Here is a 27,225-nt window from a genome sequence, read left to right on the forward strand (position 1 = left end):
ATTGGGTAGCATTTTTGCCAATGTTATGGAAGATCACAGTATAGATATTTCAGTGTATACAGCAAAATATGTATATTTCCAAATAATGACTTATAGCAGTGTCTGAAACTCATGACAAAATGTTATCGGACATCAGGGCAGACGACTCTGAAAAAAGTTGCCAGCCCCATTTTTCACAACTTGAAATTCAAAAGACCAACTACTTTATTATTATCGGAATATATAACGGAACAATACTTTAAAATTAAGTTTATTATAAATCTACTTATAACATTCATTGCATGTATATGACATCGCTTTTTTCCATCTGCCATCAGTATGTACCTGCATTTACTCATCTTCATTCATGCCATGTTTGCGTTGCGTCATCTGCTACAAGCCACGTGAACTCCTCTTTCCACGGTGCTTTTAATGTACGTTTACGTTTTGTAGCGTCATCCATTTTGTTAGCTTCTTTTGAATCTTTCTTCTGGGGCTGAGGTTTTGGCTTGATTTCTAACCACTTATCCATTTTTCTTGTGTTCTCTGTGTGTCTACTTCGGAAAATTATGTGCAAATTCACGACCTAATAACGGTTGGGAAAGTCCGGAAACACAAAGTTATTCGATGCAGGCTTCCGATTGGCTGCATAGTATGCAACTTGACAAACGAAGATTTGGAAATCCGAATAAAGCTAACGTTTGATTTAAAATAAAAATCTGTCAGTTTGTTTTTTTTTTTCTTGAAAAAGTTTTCGGCCACCCGGGCGGAGATGTTTTAGTAAGTTGTGCACCCGACGTAAAAGTTGCACACGCCGGGTGTCCAGGCAGACGTTATTTCAGACACTGCTTGTTGTTGACCCAAAAAACTAGTACCTCCAGTTGAAATATCTCAGAATGATAAATGAACAAAATGGTGAAGAATGTATGTGTACATATATATATATATATATATATATATATATATATATATATATATATATATTTACATGCAAAATGTTTCTTATTATTATTTTTTAAGGTAGATGTCTAGATAGATAGATGTCTACATAGATAGATAGATGTCTAGATAGATAGATGTCTAGATGTCTAGATAGATAGATGTCTAGATGTCTAGATAGATAGATGTCTAGATGTCTAGATGTCTAGATAGATAGATAGATAGATAGATGTCTAGATGTCTAGATAGATAGATAGATAGATAGATAGATAGATAGATAGATAGATAGATAGATAGATAGATAGATAGATGTCTAGATAGATAGATGGATAGATGTCTAGATGTCTAGATAGATAGATGGATAGATGTCTAGATGTCTAGATAGATAGATGGATAGATGTCTAGATGTCTAGATGTCTAGATGTCTAGATAGATAGATGGATAGATGTCTAGATGTCTAGATAGATAGATAGATAGATAGATAGATGTCTAGATAGATAGATGGATAGATGTCTAGATAGATAGATGGATAGATGTCTAGATGTCTAGATAGATAGATGTCTAGATGTCTAGATAGATAGATGTCTAGATGGATGTCTAGATAGATAGATAGATGTCTAGATAGATGTCTAGATAGATGTCTAGATAGATGTCTAGATAGATAGATAGATAGATAGATAGATAGATAGATAGATAGATAGATAGATAGATAGATAGATAGATAGATAGATAGATAGATAGATAGATAGATAGATAGATAGATAGATAGATAGATAGATAGATAGATAGATAGATAGATAGATAGATAGATAGATAGATAGATAGATAGATAGATAGATAGATGGATGGATACTATAATATAAGAAATAGAATACAGAAATACCCAATATAACATGTTGATATAGAGTATTTAAATATGGCATTGGAGTAATCCAAAAGTAACTGAACGTAATCCAGTAAAAGTAACCCTACCCAACCCTGCTCATCGTCAACTTTGATATAAAACTCACCTTGATAGTGGGAAGCACGAGATCCATGGCCGCACACTGACGCGGAGTTAGACTCCTCGTTTCATCACGGATGACGTGCTCCTGCATCAAAAAACATTAAATGTTAAAAACATCAGGAACACCAGCGGGAAATTATGACTCCTGCCATAATGTACCAGGATGAGAAATCAAATATAATTCAATACTGAGCACTGGCTCAACTAAAAAATTATAACCAGCCTTTACATAGCTGTTGTCCCATCAATGCAGACATTTATGGTGCAGTGCAGAGAAAAAAACGTCCGTTCCTAAAATCAAAACCCGCGGATGAAACGTGAAACCCCATGTTGCTTTCTCATGCACATGCATTTAATCCAAGACAGGTTCAAATTGATTCCCGCGGACCGGCATGAGACGGGAAGCACTTTAATCAACATCTCTACTCATTATAGTCGGCTGTTGCCAAACCAGGTCCATTTTCATTTGCTCATTTGCAATTCATGACTGGGATAAAAGCAGAAAAACAAAAATAGTCAAATAAAAGCCTTAATTTCCCTATCAAGGAATAAAAGCAGTATCTGGAATGAACTTATTTCAGAGACTTTATCTTTAAAATACTGTTAATACTGAAAGTGTAAGCATGTGATGTGCTCTGCTATCCAGCTTTAGCCCCTATCAATTTGCCCAGGCTCAGGGACAATGCCTTTCCTAGGGCCATCACCATCCTAAATAAGCACACAAGGCTGTGGCAAAATGAATAAATGAATACATATTATATATACTACTCTCCGGCAATGTTCCCTGTAATTTTCCAGGGGTCTGAGCGGTCACACAAAGTCGGTGAGCCAGGCTTGAAACAACAGTGAGCAACAGCAATCCCAAGTGTGGCAACTAAATCATTATCAAACATGTCCAAAACTTGACATCACGTTACATTTTGCTGAGTTTCCGGCAATGCAAAAAACAAGTTTCACTTTTGAATGAATTGACTCATGTATTATTGCAAAGGTTGTACGGCCTACAAACATCATTTGTTTTTACAACAATTCTTTCACAAGATTGCTATTTCTTTTTTTCCCTGGTATCTTTTGTCGCGTAATACTAACATTTTTGGGGGCTTATTTCGTCGGTTGCAAGATACAGAACTGTGTTTAATCACATTTTTTTGTGGAAGTACAATGTTGGCAACAAGATTGAGTTGTTATAATTGGAAATTATTTGAATGAAACACACATTTTTTTTCTATTATTCGTTTCTATTCCTTTGAAAAATCTCATTGTGTTTATTTTTTCCAAGCTGTTACTTTTTTCTTTTCGTTCTCTATTTACTTTTTTTCCTTTGTTTCTTTCTTTTCTTTTTTTCTTGCTTTTTTTCTGAATTTTTCCTCCTTTTTTCTCTTCCTTTTGTTTTTTTTTTTTCCCAGCTTTTCACTACTTTTTCATTTTGGTATTTTTTTCTCTCTTTTGTTCTATTCCCCCATTTCCTTTAAGTCATTTTGTGCCCAATTTTACATATTATTTGGTCGTGTAGGGATTAAAGAAGCAAAAACAACTAGAAGAGCCGATTGGGACCCGAAAGAGCCGGTTCTCTTTAGTGAGCCGAGCCGAAGAAGCCGGTTCTCGACAAACTCTACTGACTTCATTCGACATTGACATCAAAATACCGCATTTAGAAAACAGCGTCAGGGGAACCCTTGTATTTTTACCTTCATGCACTGTAACTTTGACTTAATTCGCTTCTTAATTAGCAATATCGAGCCCTGACTTTTGTGCGCTGGCTAGATTTTCTTGTGCGCTGAGAATGTGCAGGCAGTGCGCGATTGCACACGCGCGCAGCTTAAAGGTCTCCCGAAGTCCAAAATCAAGAGCCTTCAGCTGGTACAAAATGCTGCAGCGAGCCTTTTAACTAAGACAAGAAAATTTGATCACATTACCCGATTTTAGCTAACCTGCATTGGCTCCCTGTTAACTTAAGATGTGATTTTAAGGTTCTGTTGGTACTATACAAAATCATGCATGGACTTGCTCCCTCATGCCTTTTAAAATATCACTGAGCTTTTCATGACTAAATAGACACCCTTAAACTACAAATTTCCAGTCAAGTAATAACAAATGCCCCAGCGGCCATTTTCTCCTACAAAGTCGACTTCCGAAAATCGCTCATTCGATATATTAATGACTCATGACCCCATTAATAAGGAGATGATAAACGCTCGAGGAAGGCTACAGACAGACTCCCATCTGTGTGTTCCTTTCCAGATGTCGCTTGCCTGGAAGGATAACACTTTCACAAAACAACGGTGCCGTGTCTCTCCTTGGAGGAATTCAAAAGGGAAAATATACAGGTGTTTGTTGTCACTTGCAGGTTAAATATTCCACTATCATTATTTTTTATTTGGTTGCTAAATAAGAAGCTTTATATCTTGCAGTCTGTAAAATGATTGGGCAATACTGCACATATTGGTATCGATCCCAGTAAATACAGGGTGTCACCGACCAGGAACGGAGACGGGACCCAATAGCGATCGTTTTACTCAGTTTTATTGAGAAGGAGAACAGGACTTGCATCCACGATCCGATGGTCGTCGGTCACGGGTAGCAGGTAGCTGGAACGCGGAAGCGGCACTTCCGTGTCGAGCGAAGGTAGTCGTTGACAGCGAGAAAATAACAGGTCGATGGCCGGGGCGGAGGAGCAAAAACATAAACGGGTCCAGAAGAGAGGTCGGTAACGGGAATCAGACAGAAAACAGGGAAGGATAGAGTCGGAGAGTCACAAGAGCTTGCCTAGCTAGGAGCATAGGTTCGCAGATGATCTGACGAGTTCTTTCAGGAAGACGGGAGTTTAAAAAAAAGTCCAACAGCCAATCAGGGTCCGTGGCTGTTGGCGCCAAAGGGACAGCCCCAGGTGCCACGCATCAGTAATCATGACACAGGGTGGTATCGCTCAGTAGCGATCTGATACCAATACATTTTGGATAGAAATGTCATGATCATTGCATAATTGAACTCATCTCCCTTGTGTTTTTTTATATTTTCAATATACACAGCATAACATTGTATGCCCCAAAACTTTTTATTTTTCTAAAATAAATTCAAAAGTCTAAACTGTCATGATAAATGTCCTGACGCAAACTGTCTTGGACTCGGATTGGCTCCCGATCAGTACTTGTACCCACTCCTGTCCAACCCCTTCTGTCAGTCCGTCTGCGAACCTCAGTTAACACTAGGCAAGCCTTTTTCAACCCTGACTCCCACCTGTCCCGTTTTTTGCTTCCGTCTGTCCCCCGGCTTCGACCCGTTTTTGAGCCTAACCACGTCTACTCTCACGTTCTGGCTTTCGACCTCTTTTGTCCCCGACCACATCTACTCTCCTTTCCTGGCTTACGACTAGCTTCCGAACCCGACCACATTTTTGCCCTACTGTCCTGGCTACCGACCCGTTTTTTCCGTTCCCGACACCGCCATCGCTCGGTACGGGAGATCCACTTCCGCGTTCAGAGCGACCTGCTTCCCGCGTCCAGCAATCACCGGATCGTGGGCGCAACACTTTCTCTTTCTTCCAATAAAACTTGTGAGAAACGTAACGCAAGTGGGTCCTGTCTCCGTTCTGGTCCTGACACTAAACACAAATATTTCTACTGCAACGGTTTCAGAAAAAAAGCCAAGAGTCAAACTCAAATATCAGTTCTATAACAAAAGTAGAAATAGTGTATAGTAATGTCAACAATACAACTACAGTACCACCCATATTTTGAAATTAAGTCAGCGGTGCATATTAAGTATCAATTGTATATCACTAGCTCTGTTGCCCTTGTGACAACTGATTTACAAGGTTTTGTTCAGGAACAGTAACATGTTTACATTTGTGTTGTAGCTTGTTGTGAGCTTTTTTCAGGTGTTTATGTCAATCTTTGGTGTTGCCACAGTAGCAGATCACTTTACCACACTAATGACACCTGGAATAGTAATTTTTTGGAGTTTGAAAGAAGGTCCACAACGTGCTGTACTTACTATTCGTCTCTGTCATTTTTAGCTTTTGTTCGGGTTGGTCACATTTGGCTCTCATTTTTGCTTGGCAGGTGGGATGCAGAAGCCTGTCCCGTTTTTGCTCCTGTCTGTCCCCGGATTCGACCCATTTTTTATCCTGACCACGTCTGCTCTTCCATCCCGGCTTTCGACCTGTTTTCGTCCCCGACTACGTCTTCTCTCCTATTCTGGCTTACGACTCGTTTCCGAACCCGACCTCGTTTTTGCTCTCCAGTCCCGATTTTTCCGTCCCTGACACCGCCATCGCTCGCCACGGAAGATCCACTTCTGCGTTCGGAGCACAATTTGAGTATCATAGCGACTTACTTCCCGCGTCCAGCGAACCCCGCATCGTGGGGGCAGCCCTTTCTCTTTCTTCCTAAAAAACTTGTGCGAAACGTAACGCTTTTGGGTCCTGTCTCCGTTCTGGTCCTGACAAGAACTTTACAGTCACATTTATGGCTCAAAGACCAGTTTTTAATTTTAAAAAGTATAGCCATTTCTTGGAGACCTGCAGAATGGAACATATATGCTGACATTTTTAACTTTTAAATACATGTTTCAACATTGGTCTTTTTTAATTATTTCTTTGTTGTATGTCAAATGTATGTCCTCTTTTGGTGCCAACTGCCGCGGGTTGTGATCGGCTCCCTGTCAGTCCGTCTGCAAACCTCAGTGAATACTAGGCAAGCCTTTTTTGACCCTGACTCTCTCCTGTCCATTTTTGCTCCTGTCTGTCCCCGGCTATGGCCTGTTTTGCTCCTGACCACGTCTGATCTCCCGTCCCAGCTTACGATCTCTTTGTGTCCCCCGACTACGTCTACTCTACCGTTCTGACTTACGACTCGCTTTCAACCCCGACCACGCCTTGCTCTCCCAATCCCGGCTACAAGACCCGTTTTTTTCCGTCCCTGACACCGCTCTCTAAGAAAGATCCACTTCCGCATTCGGAGCACAATCCGAGACGACTTGCTTCCCGCGTCCAGCGAACCCCGGATCGTGGGCGCAGCCCTTTCTCTTCCCTCCAATAAAACTTAACGCTTAACGTAACGCTATTGGGACCTGTTTCCGTTCTGGTCCTGACAGTAGTAACAGTATGATGTTTAAAAAATGGAATAAAGAGTTTCACGATCATGAACAGTTTTCATGTTTAACAGTTGTGTCCAATTTAGCTAAAACTCTGCTACTCAATGTGCATCAATCACTTTACTTATTCCACTCTCATCCATTGTGTTGTACAGTCCATTAGGTTAACTGCTTGTACACATTTAATATATTCTTATAAATGGACCAGTGTATTTCTATAATTGCAGTTTTATACAACCTTCCCATCATCTCAGGGTAATATAAGTAACCGGATCGTTTTATGGAACAACCCTCCAATATGCAACGGTAGCAGTGAAGTGGATTACCTTCAATTTGGACAACTGTCCCAAATCTTTAGCCGCGTTGAAGATCATTTGAGCTCCTTGCTGCTGCAAGACAAAATACATTTTTCCTCATTATAGTTATAAAAAATGAGAAACTTACGAGGTCTCTTAACAGCCACAGTTTTTTCTTCCATCGGCCATTCTCGCATCATTCAAATTCAGTATATAAGAAAAGTGGCTGAAACTACTTGAGGAATAGATTACAGTAAAATCCTACGGGTGATGGGCATCACAAATGTCCCAGAAATATCCAATTTTCAACTGTAGAATGGAACATTATCTGTGCAGGATAAATTAGGCAACAAAGAGTGAAAGATTCAAAAGTAAAGAACAGCAATGTTAGCTACTCATATAAGATTGTGTTTATAAATAGTTAAAGATGGAAAATAAAATATCATTTGATTATAATTTCAGCTATTTTAGATACAGCATGAAACAAATATGAATGGATGAAATCCTGCAGAACATGAAATGAGATGCATGAAAATGTTTAACCCAATGGTTCTTAAACAATAAACTATGACAATAGTCAACTTCATTATCGGCAAGTGCATAGTATTTCAAATTTGTATAATTTTTTAAAAGAAAAAAGAAAATAAACTCACGCTCTGATCGCTCAACGGCGGCAAAACGATGGTCCTTTCGATGGTGTTCAGCACAATCTTCCAAAGCTCTTTGAGAACCCGTTTGAGCACCGTCTTCTCACAAATCTTGGCGAATAACATCAAACTGTAAAGATGTATAAGAAGAAATGCACACCATGTATTTTTAACAGTTTCATAAATATTTTTTTCACAAATAATGGGATTACCGTAAATTTTACGGACTATAGGCCGCTACTTTTTTCCCAAACGTTCAACCCTGCGGCTTATCCAGTGATGCGGCCAATTTATGTCATTTTTCTAACATATATTCCTTGGTTGGTTGGTTGGAACTCTCAACCACTAGGGGTCGCACCATTTCCTGTAGTGTGTCCAGGGCAAGTACAGCCTGGTTTACACGCCAGTGGCGCTCGAGTACAAAAGATAAGATTTAGACCGGTGGAATATATGTGCCGAGGAAGACTGCAACTTCTTAGGGCGTGCACGAATTAAATTAGCGTAGAAATAACCTCACCATGCAAATTGCAAAAAGAAAGGCACATGACGCAGCTTTCAAGCTAAATGCAATCGAGCAGTCCGATAAAGAAGGAAACAGAGCTACTGCACGTAAACTTTACTTTGCGAGCGTGTTTCTAGCGTGTTTTTGAACAAGGGAGTGTGGGACGACGTCTATATGACATAGTCTCTTTCCTATACTGGGGAAGACAACTTTGATTACGTCAGTTATAAGGAGGAAGATGAGGACGGTTTACTTACGGTATGTTGCGAGCGTGTTGCTAGTAGCGTTTTGCTACCCTTCACAGGCACGGTTTGGGATGAAAGTTATAATATCATTATTAAAGCTTTGAAAACTCTCTCAGTGTACCGTCTTTCTTTGTAAATATGCGTAACCATGTAAAATATGTATTTGCAACTGTATATTTTTGTAATGTATTTATTTCAGAGACTTATTCTGATATGTTTTCCACAGGCGAATCAAAAAGAAGGGGCAAAAACAACAGGGGCTGACAGGAAGTGGAGTAAAGTTGAGACGTGTTTGTGGACGCAGCGCCCAATAGTGGCTATATATTTTTCCCACCCTTACCTTTGGAAATATACATTTTTTTTCCTTGGATTATTTTCAACGGGACCCGGACTCTGCATGTCTGCATCAAACCTTGAGTACCGGTATCATTTTCTGTACATTTTGCCGGCTGTGATTTTTGGACTGTGTACTTTATATTCAGTTACAATCGCGGGACTCAAAGTCGAGTTTGGGTTAAATTTGTGATTGTGTTAAATGTTTTAATGTGGGCGCATGCGGGTTATATACAGGTGCGCCTTGTGTGAGTACAAAAGCGGTTATCCTCTTAAAATGTGGTGGGTGCGGCTTATAATCAGGTGCGATCTATAGTCCGGAATTTACGGTATGTAAATACTAAATAAGCCTCAGATCACGCTTTTTTTTATATTCAAGAAGGATGTCCACTCTAAGTACTGCTCTATCGGAAATGGGAGGGATTGATCATTTGCCCCTCTGCAAATGATTCACAATTCATCTCATTATCATAAGAAAAGCCTTTTATAGGTCGGTATTGGCATGAAAAGGTGTGGAGTGCCCAAACAGCAAACAAGAACAGTTAAAGGGCCTTGCGGTCTGCTGGCCTCTTGCCATCGCTGCCACACAATGCTCGATGGATCAATCTTGTCTGAGCCAAGAAACCGTTATTTAATATCATTGTGGCAGACCAATCAGTCAAACTGGGTAGAGTAGAAGGATTCCAAGTTACACTCGGAATATATCTTGAAGAAAAGATATAGTAACTTGTGACTAGTAGTGTAGCCTCTGAAAACTACTTCAGTACCGTTGAGACTTGAGGCGGAATGCTGTGCCCTACAATGATGAAAAATACAGCGGTGGAAACTACCACATAGAGTTTATGGAGCTTCATTGATCGTATCAAGTTGCAACACTGCTTCTGATGACTCCTCTCTGAGTGTTACTATGGGTTCTGTTTTCTAGCACCTTGGATAGCGACAAGGCCAACATACATTGCGTTACAGGCAATCTCATCTCATCTCATTAGCCGTACCGCTTATCCTCAGTAGGGTCGCGGGGGTGCTGGAGCCCATCCCAGCAATCATCGGGCAGTGGGCAGGGGACGCCCTGAACTGGTTGCCAGCCAATCGCAGGGCACACAGGGACAGACAACTCATTCGCTCATTCACACCTAGGGACAATTTGGACCGGCCAATCCACCTGAAATGCATGTTTTTGGAATGTGGGAGGAAACCGGAGTGCCCGGAGGAAACCCACGCAAGCACGGGGAGAACATACAAACTCCGCACAGGAATTTGGATTTGAACCCACGACAGGTTCCCATGACATGAACTGTGCCGCACAAGCGCTAACCACTGCCCCGCCGTGCTGCCCGCATTACAGGCAATGTTCCCTGTAATTTTCCACGGGTTTGAGCGTTCACACAAAGTCAGTGAGCAACGCTTGAAACAACAGTGAGCAACAACAACCCCAAGAGTGGCAATGTTTCCGGCAATGCAAAATTATTTTTCTCTTTTGAATGAATTGACTCATGTACGATTGCAAAGGTTGCAGGGCCTACAAAGGTCATTTGTTTTTACAATTCTTTCACAAGATTTCTATTTATTTTTATTTCCTGATATATTTTGTTGCATAATATTAACTTTTTTGGGGGCTTATTTAGTCTGTTGCATGATACAGAACTGTATTTAATTACATTTTTTAGTGGAAGTACAATGTTGGCAACAAGATTGACTTGTTATAATTGGAAATTATTTGAATGAAACACACATTTTTTCTTCTGTTTCCCTGTTTTTTTTTTCTATTCTTCTTTTCTATTCCTTTGAAAAATCTCATTGTGTTTATTTTTTCCAAGCTGTTACTTTTTTTTTGTTCTCTATTTACTTTTTTTCCTTTGTTTCTTTCTTTTCTTTTTTTCTTGCTTTTTTTCTGAATTTTTCCATCTTTTTTCTTTTCCTTCTTTTTTCTCAGCTTTTCACTACTTTTTCATTTTGGTATTTTTTTTCGTTTTTGTTCTATTTCCCCCCCTTCCTTTAAGTCATTTTGTGCACAATGTTACGTAATATTTGGTTGTGTAGGGATTAAAGAAGCAAAAACAACCTGAAGAGCCGTTTGGGACCCGAAAGAGCCGGTTCTTTTTAGTGAGCCGAGCCGAAGAAGCCGGTTCTTCTTAGTGAGCCGAGCCAAAGAAGCCGGTTCTCGAAAAACTCTACTGACTTTACTCAACTTCGTTTTACTTTGACATTGACTTCAAAATACCACATTTAGAACACCGTGTATTTTTAACGTCATGCGCTGTAACTTTGACTTAATTCGCTTTTTAATTAGCAATTTTGAGCCCTCATTTTTGTGAGCTGGCTAGATTTTCTTGTGTGCCGAAGAGCTCTGGGTAGTGCGCAGTTGCGCACACACACAGCTTAGAGGGAACATTAATTACAGGCTACATTTACTGTTAATAATTCTAAGATATTGACTTTGAGGAGACAACGTGAAATTGGTGAATTGCAACTTCACCAAAAGGGGAAAGTAGATGGTGCTAGAGCAGTTATTTGAGACGCAACTTTGGTTTGGGCAAAGTTTTTCAGTAAAACAAACATGGTTCCTAAAACAAATAATATATTTCGTTTGGTCAAAGACGGTCATGGAGGCCCCATTTTTATTAATATGTTATGTATCTCTGTGTGGTGTGGAGGCTGCAGCGCTACCGACTGGGGTAGTGTGAGGAGGGTAACGAGGACAGCAGAGAAAATAATCGGGACTACACTTCCCTCCATTCAGGACATTGGCCAGAAGCACTGCCTATCCCATGCTAAAAACATTACCGGGGACCCCTCTCACCCCCATCATGGACTGTTCACTCTGCTAGCCTCTGGGAAGAGGTACTGCAGTGTGCGGTGCAGGACCACCAGGCTCCGCAATAGTCTAGTCCCCCTGGCCATTAGACTGTTAAATGGTCAATCTAACATATAGTTAACTTAAATCTAAACGGCTGCTAATCTGACTTTTTGCACTACTGGCAGTTTTTTTTTTTTTTTTTTTTTTTTTTTTTTTTTTTTTTTTTTTATAGCTTGCCACTCCTTGCACATTGCTCTCTGCACTATTGTAATTACAGCGTTATTGTTACAGTGTTAATGTTACTGTGTACCTGACTTGTTAACCTGACTGCCCATTTTGCACATCTGGTTAGCTACTCTTCTTGCACTATCGGCACTATGGTAAAATACTATACGTAGCCAAAATACAATACAACATTATTTATATCTGTACATTCAAGGAAACTGTGGGGGTCAGATGCATCGACATTTCGTTCTGTATACACGTGTACTAGAATGACAATAAAGTAGATCTGAATCTGAATCTGAATCTGAATCTGAAGGTATATAACTGAACTCCTACTGCACCCCTGTCCCTGCCGGTATACCATGCAGATGGGAAGAAGGATTAGAATGTTTTTACCATAAAGAGGATTTCCCACGTAAAATTCCATTGACCTCAATGCTCCTTTGACTACAATGGCCAAGAGGGATTTCTGAACCTTAACTGAACCATTTATAATTGCTACAGATGTTGCAGGAAATAGCTTGTCTTTCACACTTAAGGCTGTTTTTTTATCATCCTGCTAGAACAGGGTTTTACTAAAAGGTACACACATCAGTTTTAATACCTTTAGGGAAAAAAAGGTGGACCACCAGTAACTGGAGTGATTTAAAATACTGTTTACCAGGGTCCTTGGGCTATTTATGTTGCATGGGTATGCATCACCATTGAAATATTATAAATGCATTTACTAATAATAAACACAATGAACAATGATTCATACGGATATCAAGAAAACATGTCTTTCAAGATTGAGATATAATATGATAAAGTATACTATTTCTGATTAAAAATAAGCTAGCAACCAACAGCTAGTGAGTGCAATGCACTTCTGTCATGTCCAGCATGGTCGCCGTGGCGACCGGCTGGCCCCGCCCCTTGGCACCGGCTGTAGCAGATTTTTTAATTTGCGTGTGTGCTTCTTAAGTGCGAGTTTTGGGGATTGCCGGTTGCGGATTCATTGCATTACTTTGCATTATTCTGTTCTGTTTGACTTGAGGAAACCTGTACTTGCCCGCTCTGAGTAAAAGCCTGTTTTGTGAGTATTCCTAGTCTGAGTTCCTGTTTGCCTCTAAGCCATCCATCCATCCATCCGTGTTGGACGACTTTTTTTTCCTTAATAAAAGTAACTGATCGTTAACGCGAATGAGTTCACCCTTCCTGCCTCCTGTCTCCGATCTGGTCAGGTCACGTGACAGAACAGAATAATGCAAAGTAATGCAATGAACCCGCAACTGGCAATCCCCAAAACCCACCCTTAAGAAGCACACACGCAAATTAGAAAACCTGCTACAGCCGGTGCCAAGGGGGCGGGGCCAGCCGGTCACCACGGCGACCGTGCTGGACATGACAACTTCCTTATTTTGAATGGGTAACTGTACCAATTAATATTTTGATTGACAGATTCAAGGATGTTCAATAAAGTTGGAACTTATACACATATACAGTGTTCATTTGACCTGTGAAAAGTGATGGGTCCCGGGGACTCGCATGCTCAAAAATCTATGGGTCCAGACAGAGATCTTTGGGTCCCCAAAATTTAGTGTTATCGAGGTTGAGATTGTAAATAGGTGACAAATAATATAATAAAATCTTTATATTCATTCATTTTTAATCATCAAATTATTAATTAATTTTCTGCATCAAATTGTTGTTGGTATTATACTGATTAAAGGGATAACCAGCTCAGTAGCCTAGATGGTAGTGTGCCCGCTTTGAGACTGGGAGGTCGCTGGTTCGCGCCTCGGCCGAGTCATACCTAATTGGTAAAATGGCGGCGCCCTCTGTTGGCTGCGGCTGCATCGGCTCGCTACAACGGGTCAGGTGTATCGACATTTCGTTCTGTGTACATTGTTACAAAGAATGACAATACAAAGGAAATTATTATTATTACTATTATTATAATCATAAACCTGTCTTTTTTTCATTTTCTCCTTTTATACTTCCTTTTTTCCTTAACTTCTTTATACGACATCATCATTCGTAATATAATGCATCAAAGCAAGTGAGCCGTTTGAGAGCCGGCTCTCTTGAATGAGTTGAGCCGAAAAAGCCTAAAAAAAAAAGAGACAGACTTTTCACTACACAACTCGAGATCGGCGTGTAGACGAAAACTCAAACCGCGAGACCAAAACAACATCTGCCGGATCTGCCCGACGAAACGTTTGGAGTGCGGTAAATCTTTGTTTAAAAAAAATGTAATCGGGTAATAATGACAATTTTGTGTCAAAAAAGTTGATTTGAGACTATGCGTCCCCAGCAAAAATGATGCGTCTAGGATGCAGGGACGCGGGCAAACGAGAACACTATATGGTCATAATTAACTTCAATCCTTTCTCATTTTGGCGTGCGGCCATCAGAGTTTGTAAGATAAGATAATATAAACCAGTGGTTCTCAAATAGTCGGGCTGTGGAGGCTCTGTCAAGGGGACGCGGGCACATTTGACAATGGAAGTTTTTTTTTTTCAACTTTTCAAAGAATCAAGTGCAATTGCACCTGCACTACTCTAAGGAGCAGTAGTGCTCTCATTGGCTGTGATTTGTTTACATTTAACGTACATATAGCTTCCAAGGGGGGCGTGAGAGAAAATAATTGGGAGGCATTGGCTTAAACAAGGTGCAGCACGGTGACGCAGTGGTTAGCGCGTGTGCGGCACAGTTCTGAGGTCGTGGGAACCTGCGTGGGTTCAAATCCAGCTACCGGCTTTCCTGTGCAGAGTTTGCATGTTCTCCCCGTGCTTGCGTGGGTTTCCTCCAGGCACTCCGGTTTCCTCCCACGTTCCAAAAAACATGCATTTCAGGTGAATTGGCCGGTCCGAATTGTCCCTAGGTGTGTGTGGATGAGCGAGCGAGTTGTCTGTCCCTGTGTGCCCTGCGATTGGCTGGCAACCAGTCCAGGGTGTCCCCTGCCCACTGCCCGGAGATGGCTGGGATAGGCTCCAGCACCCCCGCGACCCTAATGAGGACAAGCGGTACAGCTAATGGATGGATGGATGGATGGCTTAAACAAGGTGCAGCACGGCGGCGCAGTGTTTAGCGCGTGTGCGGCACGGTTCTGAAGTCGTGAGATCGAACCTCCCGTGTGGAGTCTGCTTGTTCTCCCCGTGCTTGCGTGGGTTTCCTCCGGGCACTCCAGTTTCCTTCCACATTCCAAAAACATGCATGCCAGGTTAATTGGCCGGTCCAAATTGTCCCTAGAGCGAGCGAGTTGTCTGTCCCTGTGTGCCCTGCGACTGGCTGGCAACCAGTTCAAGGTGTCCCCTGCCCACTGCCCGAAGATAGCTGGGAAGGTGCTCCAGCACCCCCGCGACCCTACTAAGGATAAGCGGTGCAGATAATGGATGGCTTAAACAATCGGCTTTGAATGAAACTCACTTTTTATCCAAGAGATCCATAAGAGGCCGAAGGACTGTCTCGGCATCCATAGCAGCATTACTTCCCTTGGCCGAACCTTTCATCTGCACCAGCTCCTGATTCATCTGCTTTACGCAGTCCTCAATCACTGGTTTGAAACTAAGGAGAAAAAAAACACAAAATATACCTGTTTCAGAATATAGTGTTATAACATTTTGGGTTCAGGAGAGTGATTGAGCTTTCAGAAGGAGCCTAGGTTTCTATATGGACTATAATTTCAGGCTATTGGGTGGCAAAATGGAGTTTAGTCAATTTGTCTCACAGTTTTAATGATTTGGTTTTGATTCTCGGCCCAAAGCTGACAGCTGCTGGATGGGTTATTGTGTTAAACCAAATGTAATGAACCGAATTAACTTCAACAGTAGGGCCTTTTGTATATATTTAGAAACAACAAAGCAATGTTGTCGCGTTTACTCATAATTGTCGGTCTTAAAACCGCAACACCGGAGCAATTTAGGACCAGTGGAATCAATTACAAAAAGAGTGCAGCTGTGAAATGCAAACCAGATTAGCAATACCATTAGTCAGAACGTAAAATGTTTATACGGGTCACGTTAAAGCTCACCTGGAGCCCAATACACCGCTGAGCTCATCCAACACGGTGTTAAGTTTGTTCTGCAGTTCCTTGAGCAGATCACTGGCCTCTGCATCCAGCTGTCATGAAAGAGAAAAATGATGGACAGTTACTGCATGGTTGCACACGGCAGAGCTGTTGCACCTTCTAACAACTCAGCAGGATGCTTGGGCTGGAATGAGTAGGAGGGTTGTGGGGAGGTTGGTAACCTGTTTGCCGTCCACTGGTTCCCCAAGCCATCTGTGCCAAGCATCGCTCTGAATACAAATGGCCAAGCCTGGGTAAAAAACGTGGCTTTGACGAAGTAGAAGCAGCCAGCTAGAAGGTGCCCACGTGGGCAACGTCGCATGCACTGGTGCGCACCATACAGTAGGTACAGCTGAGGCACGGATGTATCGAGGGGGGATGTATTTCTGTATGGGCTGGCTTGCAAAAGTCCCTATTTATATAAATATATACATACCACGACCCTATCCCCCTAGTGGGAGGTGGCTAGAGTAATTTCTGACTCTTTTTGGGAGATTGATTTAGAGGAGGGGATTCCCAGCCCCCTTGCTCAACCCAACTGAGGTGTTGGGAGTCATTAGGTGACCAAACCCCCCAATTCCAACCCCTAATGCTGAACGCCAAGCAGGGAGGCAACAGGTACCAATGTTTACCCCCAAGGCCACCCTATTTAGTTTATTTATTTCATTTTAAAATGACTATGAAAGAAAAGGTAATATGTTCAGGGTTGGGTAGGGTTACTTTAACTGGATTACTTTCAATTACTTTTGGATGACTCCAATACCAAATATGCTAGTAAAAGACAAAATAAACTAAATATGAATAAAATGACTAAATTTTGTGCAGGCTTGGGGAGTAACGGAATACATGGAACGACAAAAATGATGTTGGCAAGCTGTTTGGATTTCTTTTCATTTTGCCGGATCAAAGCCAGTAGAGAAAGCTTACCACGTGTTGTGAGTCATCATTTTATTCATATTTAGTTTCTTTTGTCTTTTATTAGCATATTTGGTATTGGAGTCATCCAAAAGTAATTGAAAGTAATCCAGTTAAAGTAACCCTACCCAACCCTGAATATGTTCTAATCAAATATATAATAGCTATATCATTTACTATGTATCATACATTTTCAGTTGTAGGTATTCAATTACTGTGGGACTTTTGAATGCTGACAGCCTCATCCTGATTAGCCTCTTCCTGTCGTTTAAAATGTGCCCAGGGGCCGATCGAGATGAGTTCAGCATTATATGGCTTCCTTGTATTCGTGTGTAAGCAATAGTGCTAGACAATCTATGAAAACTACTACTACCTTCCACACGTCCGTGAGGCCACGTAGATGCAAACTTTGTCAATAAAATGCTGGAGGAACCGTGAAACAGATCAGAGGTTGAAAGTATTGAATGCTGCTCCTTGTGCTTGCGTAAATCGGGCTTTGGTTCCTGTTGACTTTATTGTTCTGGATTGAACAAAGCCCTATGAAAATGGCTCTGCAGCCTGCTTTTAATTGCCATTGCTCTGTTTTGATCCATGTTTGCATATTAATTCCTTAACTTTTTTCTCCAATTAAAACAAAATAAATAAAATCCAGATTTTGGATTCTGCATTTGGATATAACTCCAAAAATACCAGAATATAAAATAGAGAACCCCATCATTTGTTGGGTATCACCCAATGGTGGAAACAAGCACATGAATGGGAGAAATCAAACATATTGATGAAATTACAGATAAAATCAATAATTATTCAAAACAAAATCAACTTGAGGTTTTCAGAACATCAGCAACATCAAAGAGATCAAAAAGTGTTAAAATGTTTACCATGTAGAATATTACAAAACATGATGAAAACATTCTAAATTTACTGAGTGTGGCAAGTAATGAAATAGTAAAAATATCCAGGGTTGGGTAGGGTTACTTTAACTTGATTACTTTCAATGACTTTTGGATTACTCCCATACCAAATATGCTAATAAAAGACAAAAGAAACTAAATATGAATAAAATAATGACTCACAACACGTGGTAAGCTTTCTCTCCTGGCTTTGATCTCTTTGATCTCCGGCAAAACTAACATAAAATGCGACAAACAAAATGAAAATGTATTCAAACAGCTTGCCAACATCATTTTTGCCGTTCCATGTATTCCGTTACTCCCCAAGCCTGCACAAAATTGAGTCATTTTATTCATATTTATTTGCTTTTGTCTTTTATTAGCATATTTGGTATTGGAGTAATCCAAAAGTAATTGAAAGTAATCAAGTTAAAGTAACCCTACCCAACCCTGTTGATATCAGTGCTCATTAGCAAGCATGTAAAGTAAATAATTTGCTTCCCAATGATCTCATCTCATCAGCTACACCGCTTATCCTCAGTAGGGTCGCGGGGGTGCTGGAGCCCATCCCAGCAATAACCGGGCAGTGGGTAAGGGACACCCTGAACTGGTTGCCAGCCAATCGCAGGGCACACAGGGACAGATAACTCACTTGCTCATTCACACCTAGGGACAATTTGGACCGGCCAATTCACCTGAAATGCATGTTTTTGGAATGTGGGAGGAACCCGGAGTGCCCGGAGGAAACCCACGCAAGCACGGGGAGAACATACAAACTCCGCACAGGAAGTCTGGAGCTGGATTTGAACCCACGCAGGAGGTTCCCAAGACATGAACTGTGCCGCACATGCGCTAACCACTGCGCCGCCGTGCTGGCTTCCCAATGTTAAATATATCAAAATAAATCAACACCAGATAAATAATTGATTTTCATTAACACTGGCCTATCAGCACCATAGCCTAATCCTCAAAAGCTATTTATTGGACAAAAATAAATAATTAATATAGAATGTGGATTCTGGTTTAAATATTTGCACTGTGGAATGTTATTTTTCTCACTTTCTAATTTGACACCCTCAACTTTAAAGTCACAAATGCCTAAGTTGCCTTCGGTCAAAAGTAGCAGATGTTGGTCCTTGAACTGAACTTGAAAAGCCATCGATGGGGTTCCTAGAAAGACTCTACACTTAATTAATTTACTTCTAATCCATGGTATCCCGGTTAACGTAATTCAAGCAATTATGATTTGAAATGTAGTATATTACATTAAGGTATACATAAAACCCTTTTTTTTAATATAAATTGTTCTGTGGTGTCTATAAAAGCAATGACTGTAGCAGTCATTGAGAAAAAAAACAGAAAAACAGACTCTCCTAGCTCAGGACTTAAATGCAATACTGAACATTATATAGTAAAAAGGTATACAAGGTTGGGTAGGGTTACTTTAACTGGGTTACTTTCAATTACTTTTGGATTACTCCAATACCAAATATGCTAAGACAAAGGACACTAAATATGAATAAAATGACTAAATTTCGTGCAGGCTTGGGGAGTAACGGAATACATGGAACGGCAAAAATAATGTTGGCAAGCTGTTTGGATTTATTTTCATTTTATTTCTGTCGTATTTTATGTTAGTTTTGCCGGAGATCAAAGAGATCAAAGCCAGGAGAGAAAGCTTACCACGTGTTGTGAGTCATAAGTGTATTCATAATTAGTTTTGTGTGTCTTTTCTTAGCATATTTGGTATTGGAGTAATCCAATAGTAATTGAAAGTAATCCAGTTAAAGTAACCTTACCCAACCCTGGTTAATTCCCTGCATCTTTACCCTTAATATTAACCAATCAGCTGAGGATTTCAACATTAAATTAACATTATTGACTTGCTTTTTAGGCACTTACGAGCAGGGTTGGGTAGGGTTACTTTAACTTGATTACTTTCAATTACTTTTGGATTACTCCAATACCAAATATGCTAATAAAGGACAAAGGATACTAAATATGAATAAAATGACTAAATTTTGTGCAGGCTTGGGGAGTAACGGAATACATGGAATGGCAAAAATAAGGTTGGCAAGCTGTTTGGATTTATTTTCATTTTGTTTCTGTAGCATTGTATGTCAGTTTTGCCAGAGATCATAGAGATCAAAGACAGGAGAGAAAGCTAACCATGTGTTGTGAGTCATCATTTTATTCATATTTAGTTTCTTTTGTCTTTTATTAGCATATTTAGTATTGGAGTGATCCAAAAGTAATTGAAAGTAATCACGTTAAAGTAATGTTAAAGCTAAATATTATATAAACGCTCTGTTGGCAGAATTACTCAAATAAAAGCAGTCATTAAGTTTTCAAATCTCCCTTGCGGAGGAAAGAGCACTGTCGGGAGGCATCTCGCCAAAATCTCCTCGACAGAACTGCCTACTTCCGGTCAGGGGTGTGGTTTCTTTCTCGTCAGTAGAAAACAGGAAAAGGAACACACGCACGAGCGTGACTTCACAATAAAAGGAAAAACGTATAGACATGAAAAATGAAATTAGACTGATGTTTTAAAGGTGACTATATGTGTGTGTGTGAGAGAGATTGTTTTTATATTAAGAAATATGAAAACAGGTTAATTCCATTGCATGGAATTCTGAGAAAAGCACATATCTCAAAACAGCCAACTTTATAAGTAACCCTACCCAACCCTGGCTGTGGGTAGTGAAGTTATTCTGCTACACAAATGCATGTCACCTAAAAAAGACTTGATTCCATCCACGTTTGAGCCAAATTGATTTATGTTTGTGTGCTCACTCATTGACACAGTCAGAGTCTTGTCAGTTCAGCACAACACATACAATAGATTTCTGTCACGGGGAAAAAAAAACTATGAATGCTGGTCGAGAGAGAAGATTCTGTTCAAGAGATAACATATTTTACCTGTCAATAGGGTTTTCCCTCCTGTATTTTACTGGTAATCATTGACACACATTGCTCACTGGATATAGAGTTTCTAGCAGTATCGTGTAGACCCTTCTATCTACCGAGAGAGCTAACTGTGGTCATTGTGGTTGCTGTTTACGTTCCACCGGACGCTAACGTTCCACCGGATGCTAACGTTAGCATAGCGCTATATCTCCTGCCCGCTGCTATCAATAAACAGCAGCTCGCACACCCCGACGGAGCTTTTATCGTCACCGGCGACTTTAATCAGGCATGCTTAAGGACTGTACTTCCCAAACTCATTCAATTCGTGGACTGAGCAACCAGGGGAAAAAACACTGGACGGTGTGTACAGTAAGATCAAACATATAGTTGGACCCGGCCATCTCTGTCTGTCCCTCACCCCCTCATACACGCCCCTCCGGAGGAATGTGGTGGGTGCGGCTTATAATCAGGTGCGCTCTATAGTCTGCAATTTACGGTGGTAGGTTTTGATCCAGCAAAATGTAAAAATGAAATTGTATACTATTTTATACGCTGTTTTATTCCACTTATACTCAAAGATACTTATCCTTCTTTGTGTCACCTCAGGCTTGAGCACATTTCTTTAGAAAGGTGTCGAAACCTCATTTCCTTTGGAATGTGTCTTTATAATACATTTTGTGTAGATAACAATGACTTAATCACCTTGCTTGACTTAATCACTTCGCCTGGGGGCAAGGGAGATGACCTATCACCCTTCTCCCAATGCTTCGAAGGACGATTGTGATATTTGCATCAAGGACGGCGCGGACCAATCAGCCAGAGGCTTGGTCATGGGGCTGGACATTTGATCGCCATGTGTCATAAAAGTGGGCAACCAGGAAGCCCCCACCGCTCACTCTTTCTACACACACGATTGTAATTAGCAAGGAAGAAAGATATAGTTCATCTCTTGGATTCGGTTAACAACTTAATATGTGGACTACACTCGGCTCAATAACTTCTCCGACTTCTGAATACGCTCCAACAGTAAGGAATTATTTTAGGAAATGTTAAAACCTTATAAGATACAGTTTAGAACAAAAACACATTATGAGGCGATTTAAATACCGTATTTTCCGCATTATAAGGCGCACCTAAAAGTCTTAATCTTTTTCAAAAGCTGACCATGCGCCTTATAATACAGTGCGCCTTATATATGGCTCAATATTAAATCGCAAGGTCTCGCAACTTACGCAACAGCCGCCGACTCGATTTTCCCCCGAACGTGGAGTAGTCCGCGGTGTATGCTGGGATTTATATACCGGCGTTTCATTGGCTAACCAATCTGTCAATCATCATTTTAATCGATCGCTATTGGCTGAAGCTATTCGGAGCCTCGGATAGGCTAGAGGGCCAAAACAAACCCTGCAATTGGCCCAAAAAGATGTGTCAATCATCAGTTAAATTGATCGCTATTGGCTGAAGTTATTCGGAGCCTCGGATATGCTAGAGGGCCAAAACAAACCCTGCAATTGGCTTAAAAAAATGTGTCAATCATCAGTTAAATCGATGGCTATTGGCTGAAGTTATTCGGAGCCTCGGATAGGCTAGAGGGCTAAAACAAACCCTGCAATTGGCCGAAAAAGATGACTGTGAACAGCAAGCTTGCTAAAGTACGCCATAAAGAAACATGTTTCATTAGTCTGTATTTGTAAATATTTTACTCTCCTGGATTTACTTCACTCACGGTTGTAAGAAGACCATGGTTGCGTATCATTATTGAACGTGAGAACTTAGGTAGATAGATAGATAGATAGATAGATAGATAGATAGATAGATACTTTATTCATCCCCTAAGGTGAGCTATGCGCCTTTATATTTTCCTGGTATCTTGTTTTAGAACGATCTTAATGTTGCTGTGATGAGTTGAGTCAATTAAACTCAATTCCAAGTGTTTATTGTCATATGCACAGTAAAGTTGCGAGCGAAAAAGAAAATAGAAACTAAGGAATGGTTGGCATTTCTTGAATCCCAAGACTTTAACCTTCCGAATGATATTTGAAACGATGCATTTGAGTGACATCGTACGGACACCGCATTCGCACGTGTCTACGACACGTATTTGCTTCTTTGCAAGCTTTGGGAATGTTAAGGGGGTAATAAATTGGACTGAATCATCCGACTGTTTTGTCAACGTTCCCATTGTAGCGCCTTATAATCCGGTGCGCCTTATGTATGGAAAATATAGGACTAAAAACTATTTTTTGGGGGTGCGCCCTATAACCCGGTGCGCCCTGTAGTGCGGAAAATACGGTACTATACTTTCCTAGAGTTGTCTGTGGTTGAATCAAATATTTTGTTTGGGTCTGTCCTGAATTTGATTAGAGCCTGCCAAATCCAAGGTTACCCATGTGTAGCAGAATACATTGCTTGTATAAATCGTCTAGACATATTTTTCTATCCTATTCTGTTAAAAAGGTTTGAATGTTGAGCTGTGTGTTTGCGCCAGTCACCTCCAGAGTGAGTCAACTCTCCTCTGGCTTAGAGCTTATCATCGGAAGCCAAGCTTTGCTTTCATTTGCCTGTTTCAACACTTGCTCGTGACAACCCATTCTGAGCGGAGTTAACGAGTAAATAATGAGTAGATGAACTACCGTCTAAAAATAAGACTCGATTTTACCAATTTGAGAAACCGCTGCTATTTAAGGTCGACAGAAACATCCATAAATTATTCATTTGGAAAGAGGGAAATGATAATTTAAGGGACTGTAGTACAGTGGAACCTCGGTTTTCGAACGCCTCTCAGTTCGAACGAATCGGTGTTCGACCAAAAATTTCGAGAAATTCTTGCTTCGCTGTTCGGTCAAAAAATCGGAGTTTGAACGCCGGTAATGCGTGAGTGCGTACGCTAGGGTGCGATGCTGAGCGGCGTACGGGTATTTTAGCCCCTAATTATGCCTCCGAAGAAAGTCAGTGCAAGCAGCGAAGTTGCTACAGGTGAAAAAAGAAAAGTAGTGCGTACAACTATTGCATTTAAGAAAGAAACAATAGCCAAATATGAAGGAGGTGTGCGAGCACCTTCTGCTGAATGGCACAAGGGTAAGAAATCCTATTCATAAGATTACGATAACGCGAACGTACGATTAGCCTGGGTTAGCTTTATGTTTACGGTAAACATTCAGGGTGTTGGAACGGAGCCCAACATTCAGGGTGTTGGAACGGAGCCCCTTTTCCAATGAACCGCTCACCACTTATTGTGGAGACCCGGGTGCTAAATGACTTGTAAACGACCTGATTTTTTTTATTTTTACACGTTAATGTTAGCGTAATCTTTCGTAAGGAAGATTACGATAACGCGAGCGTACGATTAGCCTAGGTTAGCTTTGTTTACGTTAAACATTCAAGGTAAACATTCAGGGTGTTGGAACGGATTAAAACGATTTACATTATTTTTAATGGGAAAAATGATTTCGGTGATCGAACAAATCGGTTTTCGAACAGGGTTCAGGAACGGATTATGGTCGAGAACCGATGTTCCACTGTAAATTCATAATCCCGAAGGTGAGAACCACCAGGAAAAGTATGTGTGTGTCTGTGTGTGGAGTCAAACTTTGGAACATTTTACAAGACGAGATCAACCAAATTTCAAAATATTCACTTGTTCAAATTTAAATACAAAAAAAACATTCCTGGCGAAATACAGAGATGAAGAAAATCGGGTATGAGTGATACGAGGGATTGGGAATAGTGCGTCTATAACTATGATTAATTTTGTGTTATTGTTGCTGTTGTTATATCATAACTGTTATTATTAATAGTATTACAATTGTTGTTATGTAATTGTATGTAATAGTTTTGCCGGAGATCAAAGAGATCAAAGCCAGGAGAGAAAGCTTACCGCGTGTTGTGAGTCATCATTTTATTCATATTTGGTTTCTTTTGTCTTTTATTAGCCTATTTGGTATTGGAGTCATCCAAAAGTAATTGAAAGTAATCCAGTTAAAGTAACCCTACCCAACCCTGATCCCGAAGTTCATTTCTAGGGGAGTAATGCTCCTGGCTGTTACATTGGCACTTTGAAAGTTAATTTAGAACCGGGAAGTATTTTGTAATTAATAATCGAGGAAAACCGAGTAAGAAACTGTCAACGATATGCCAAAGTTGTGAAAAAGTATTCCTTAACTTCTTTATACAACATCATCATTCGTAATATAATGCATCAAAGCAAATGAGCCGTTTGAGAGCCGGCTCTCTTGAATGAGTTGAGCCGAAAAAGCCGGTTCTCTAAAAAGAGATGGACTTTTCACTGCACAACCTAAAAACATTTCTGGATTCATCAATGCACTTGGCAGCACATGCCCTAGAGTGAACAAGGTTACGCTCTGCTTGCCGCAGCCTTGCTATGAATGTAAAGTTGTTTTGTGGATGTTGCCATGCTCTTAAAATTCTAACATGAACATTTGGGGTGAATGAGCTGATCCATACCACAACAGGTACAACTTAAGAAGGTTTTGTGAAGGGGGTAAGCTGGTCAATGTTCCCTCTAATTTTCCACGGGTCTGAGCGTTCGCACAAAGTCGGTGAGCAACGCTTGAAACGACAGTGAGCAACGGCAATCCCAAGTGTGGCAACTGAGTCATTATCAAATATGTCCAAAACTTGACATCAAGTTACATTTTGCCGAGTTTCCGGCAATGCAAAAATTCTTTTCACTTTTGAATGAATTGACTCATGTATTATTGCAAAGGTTGTACGGCCTACAAACGTCGTTTGTTTTTACAACGATTCTTTCACAAGATTTTCATTTTTTTTTCCCTGGTATCTTTTGTCGCATAATACTAACATTTTTGAGGGCTTATTTAGTCGGTTGCACGATACAGAACTGTATTTAATCACATTTTTTAGTGGAAGTACAATGTTGGCAACAAGATTGACTTAGTATAATTAGAAATTATTTGAATGCAACACAAACTTTTTCTTCTTTTTCCCTGTTTTTTTCTTTTTTTTTTAAATTCCTTTAAAAACAATCTCATTGTGTTTATTTTCACCTAGCTGTTACTGTTTTCTTTTTGTTCTCTATTTATTTTTTTTTATTTTTTTCTGGCTTTTTTTCTGATTTTTTCCTTCTTTTTTTCTTCCTTTTGTTTCTTTTTTTATCAGCTTTTCACTACATTTTCATTTGGGTATTTTTTGTTCTATTTCCCCTTCCTTTAAGTCATTTTGTGCATAATTTTACATAATATTTGGCCATATAGGGATGAAAGAAGCAAAAACAATCCGAAGAGCCGTTTAGGACCCGAAACAGCCGGTTCCTTTTAGTGAGCCGAGCCGAAGAAGCCGGTCCTCGATCAACTCTACAAACTTTACTCAACTTCGTTATATTTCGACTCGACTTCAAAATACCGCATTTAGGACACAACGTCAGGGGATTCCCGTGTATTTTTACCTTCATGCACTGTGACTTTGACTTAAGTCGCTTTTTAATTAGTATTTTTGAGCCCTCATTTTTGTGCGCTGGCTAGATTTTCTTGTGCGCTGCTTAGAGGGAACACTGAAGGTGGTCAAGAAGCTATGACGAGATTCTAAATTTGGTTAAAAGACTGGCAGTGAGAGGGAGGGGCAGGAAGCAAGCTAAATATAAAAGGATGGCTTCATTTTTTTTTCCATTTTGGAAGCCATGAAGGAATCCACAGTGCCGGTGATGGTGAGCTCAAGCAGCATGTCCTTAGGGGTAATGGGCCATTCCAATTCCGTATGCTCCGTGGCACATGCTGCTGGAAGGGATTCATAGTAGAGGGGTGTGGTGGAGTGAAAAAAGCGCATGATAAGTGGTGGGAAAGGGCGACATTCGTGCTTTTTTGATATTCTAAAATGGCTGTTGGCGGGTCCTATTACACACACCTTACAGAAGGAAACAACCCCCTCCTCCTGGAGAGAGAACACATCAAGGGAATTGGGAAGAGGAGGGGTATTGAGGGTAGGGGGGCATTACCAGGGAAGACAAAACGCAAGGCGAGACAAGGTGTTAGATATTTACAGAGAAACATGCACTTCAAGTCAGAAAAATTAGGGAACCACAGGGGTTGCATCTCCAGAGACTGGACTGAGACAACAGTGTTGCGCACACATTTAAAAGGGTCGTTTCAACAAGGTGAAATTGGAAAATCCAAGCCGAGTGACTCGAGAAACCTGCATGCTGCATGCATTTCGGAACCAGCTCCAGTTTTATGAAGCTGGCCCCAGAGAGTAATCTATCAAAAACGCCCTTTATACTGGTCATCCTTTCTCTGAAATAATGTGTAAACCTGCAGATGAAGCATCTATAGACTGCCGACACGGCTGTAATAGCACAGATCTAGGCTTGTTAGCTAAAGGTTTTTCCTGTCTTTAAAATTGCATGTCCAGCTTTTTCGGTGC

The 27,225-nt window shown here is 40.6% G+C and overlaps 1 protein-coding gene across 1 annotated transcript in view; it reads right to left on the reverse strand.

The window, feature by feature from the left end:
- The window catches only part of unc13c (unc-13 homolog C (C. elegans)), a 296,369-nt gene that overhangs the window by 24,896 nt on the left and 244,248 nt on the right, over positions 1–27,225 (reverse strand). Inside the window, exons 25-30 of the mRNA XM_088333511.1 lie at positions 26,710–26,736; positions 16,079–16,167; positions 15,475–15,612; positions 7,968–8,091; positions 7,345–7,407; positions 1,929–2,009 (exon numbers count right to left, since the gene is read on the reverse strand). Of these exons, the coding sequence (XP_088189637.1) occupies positions 1,929–2,009; positions 7,345–7,407; positions 7,968–8,091; positions 15,475–15,612; positions 16,079–16,167; positions 26,710–26,736 (522 nt within the window). The remainder of the gene's footprint in view (positions 1–1,928; positions 2,010–7,344; positions 7,408–7,967; positions 8,092–15,474; positions 15,613–16,078; positions 16,168–26,709; positions 26,737–27,225) is intronic.

Source organism: Urocampus carinirostris, chromosome 4 (genome assembly GCF_059441175.1).
Source record: "Urocampus carinirostris isolate Australia breed hairy pipefish chromosome 4, RoL_Ucar_1.0, whole genome shotgun sequence".
Lineage (NCBI taxonomy): Eukaryota > Metazoa > Chordata > Actinopteri > Syngnathiformes > Syngnathidae > Urocampus > Urocampus carinirostris.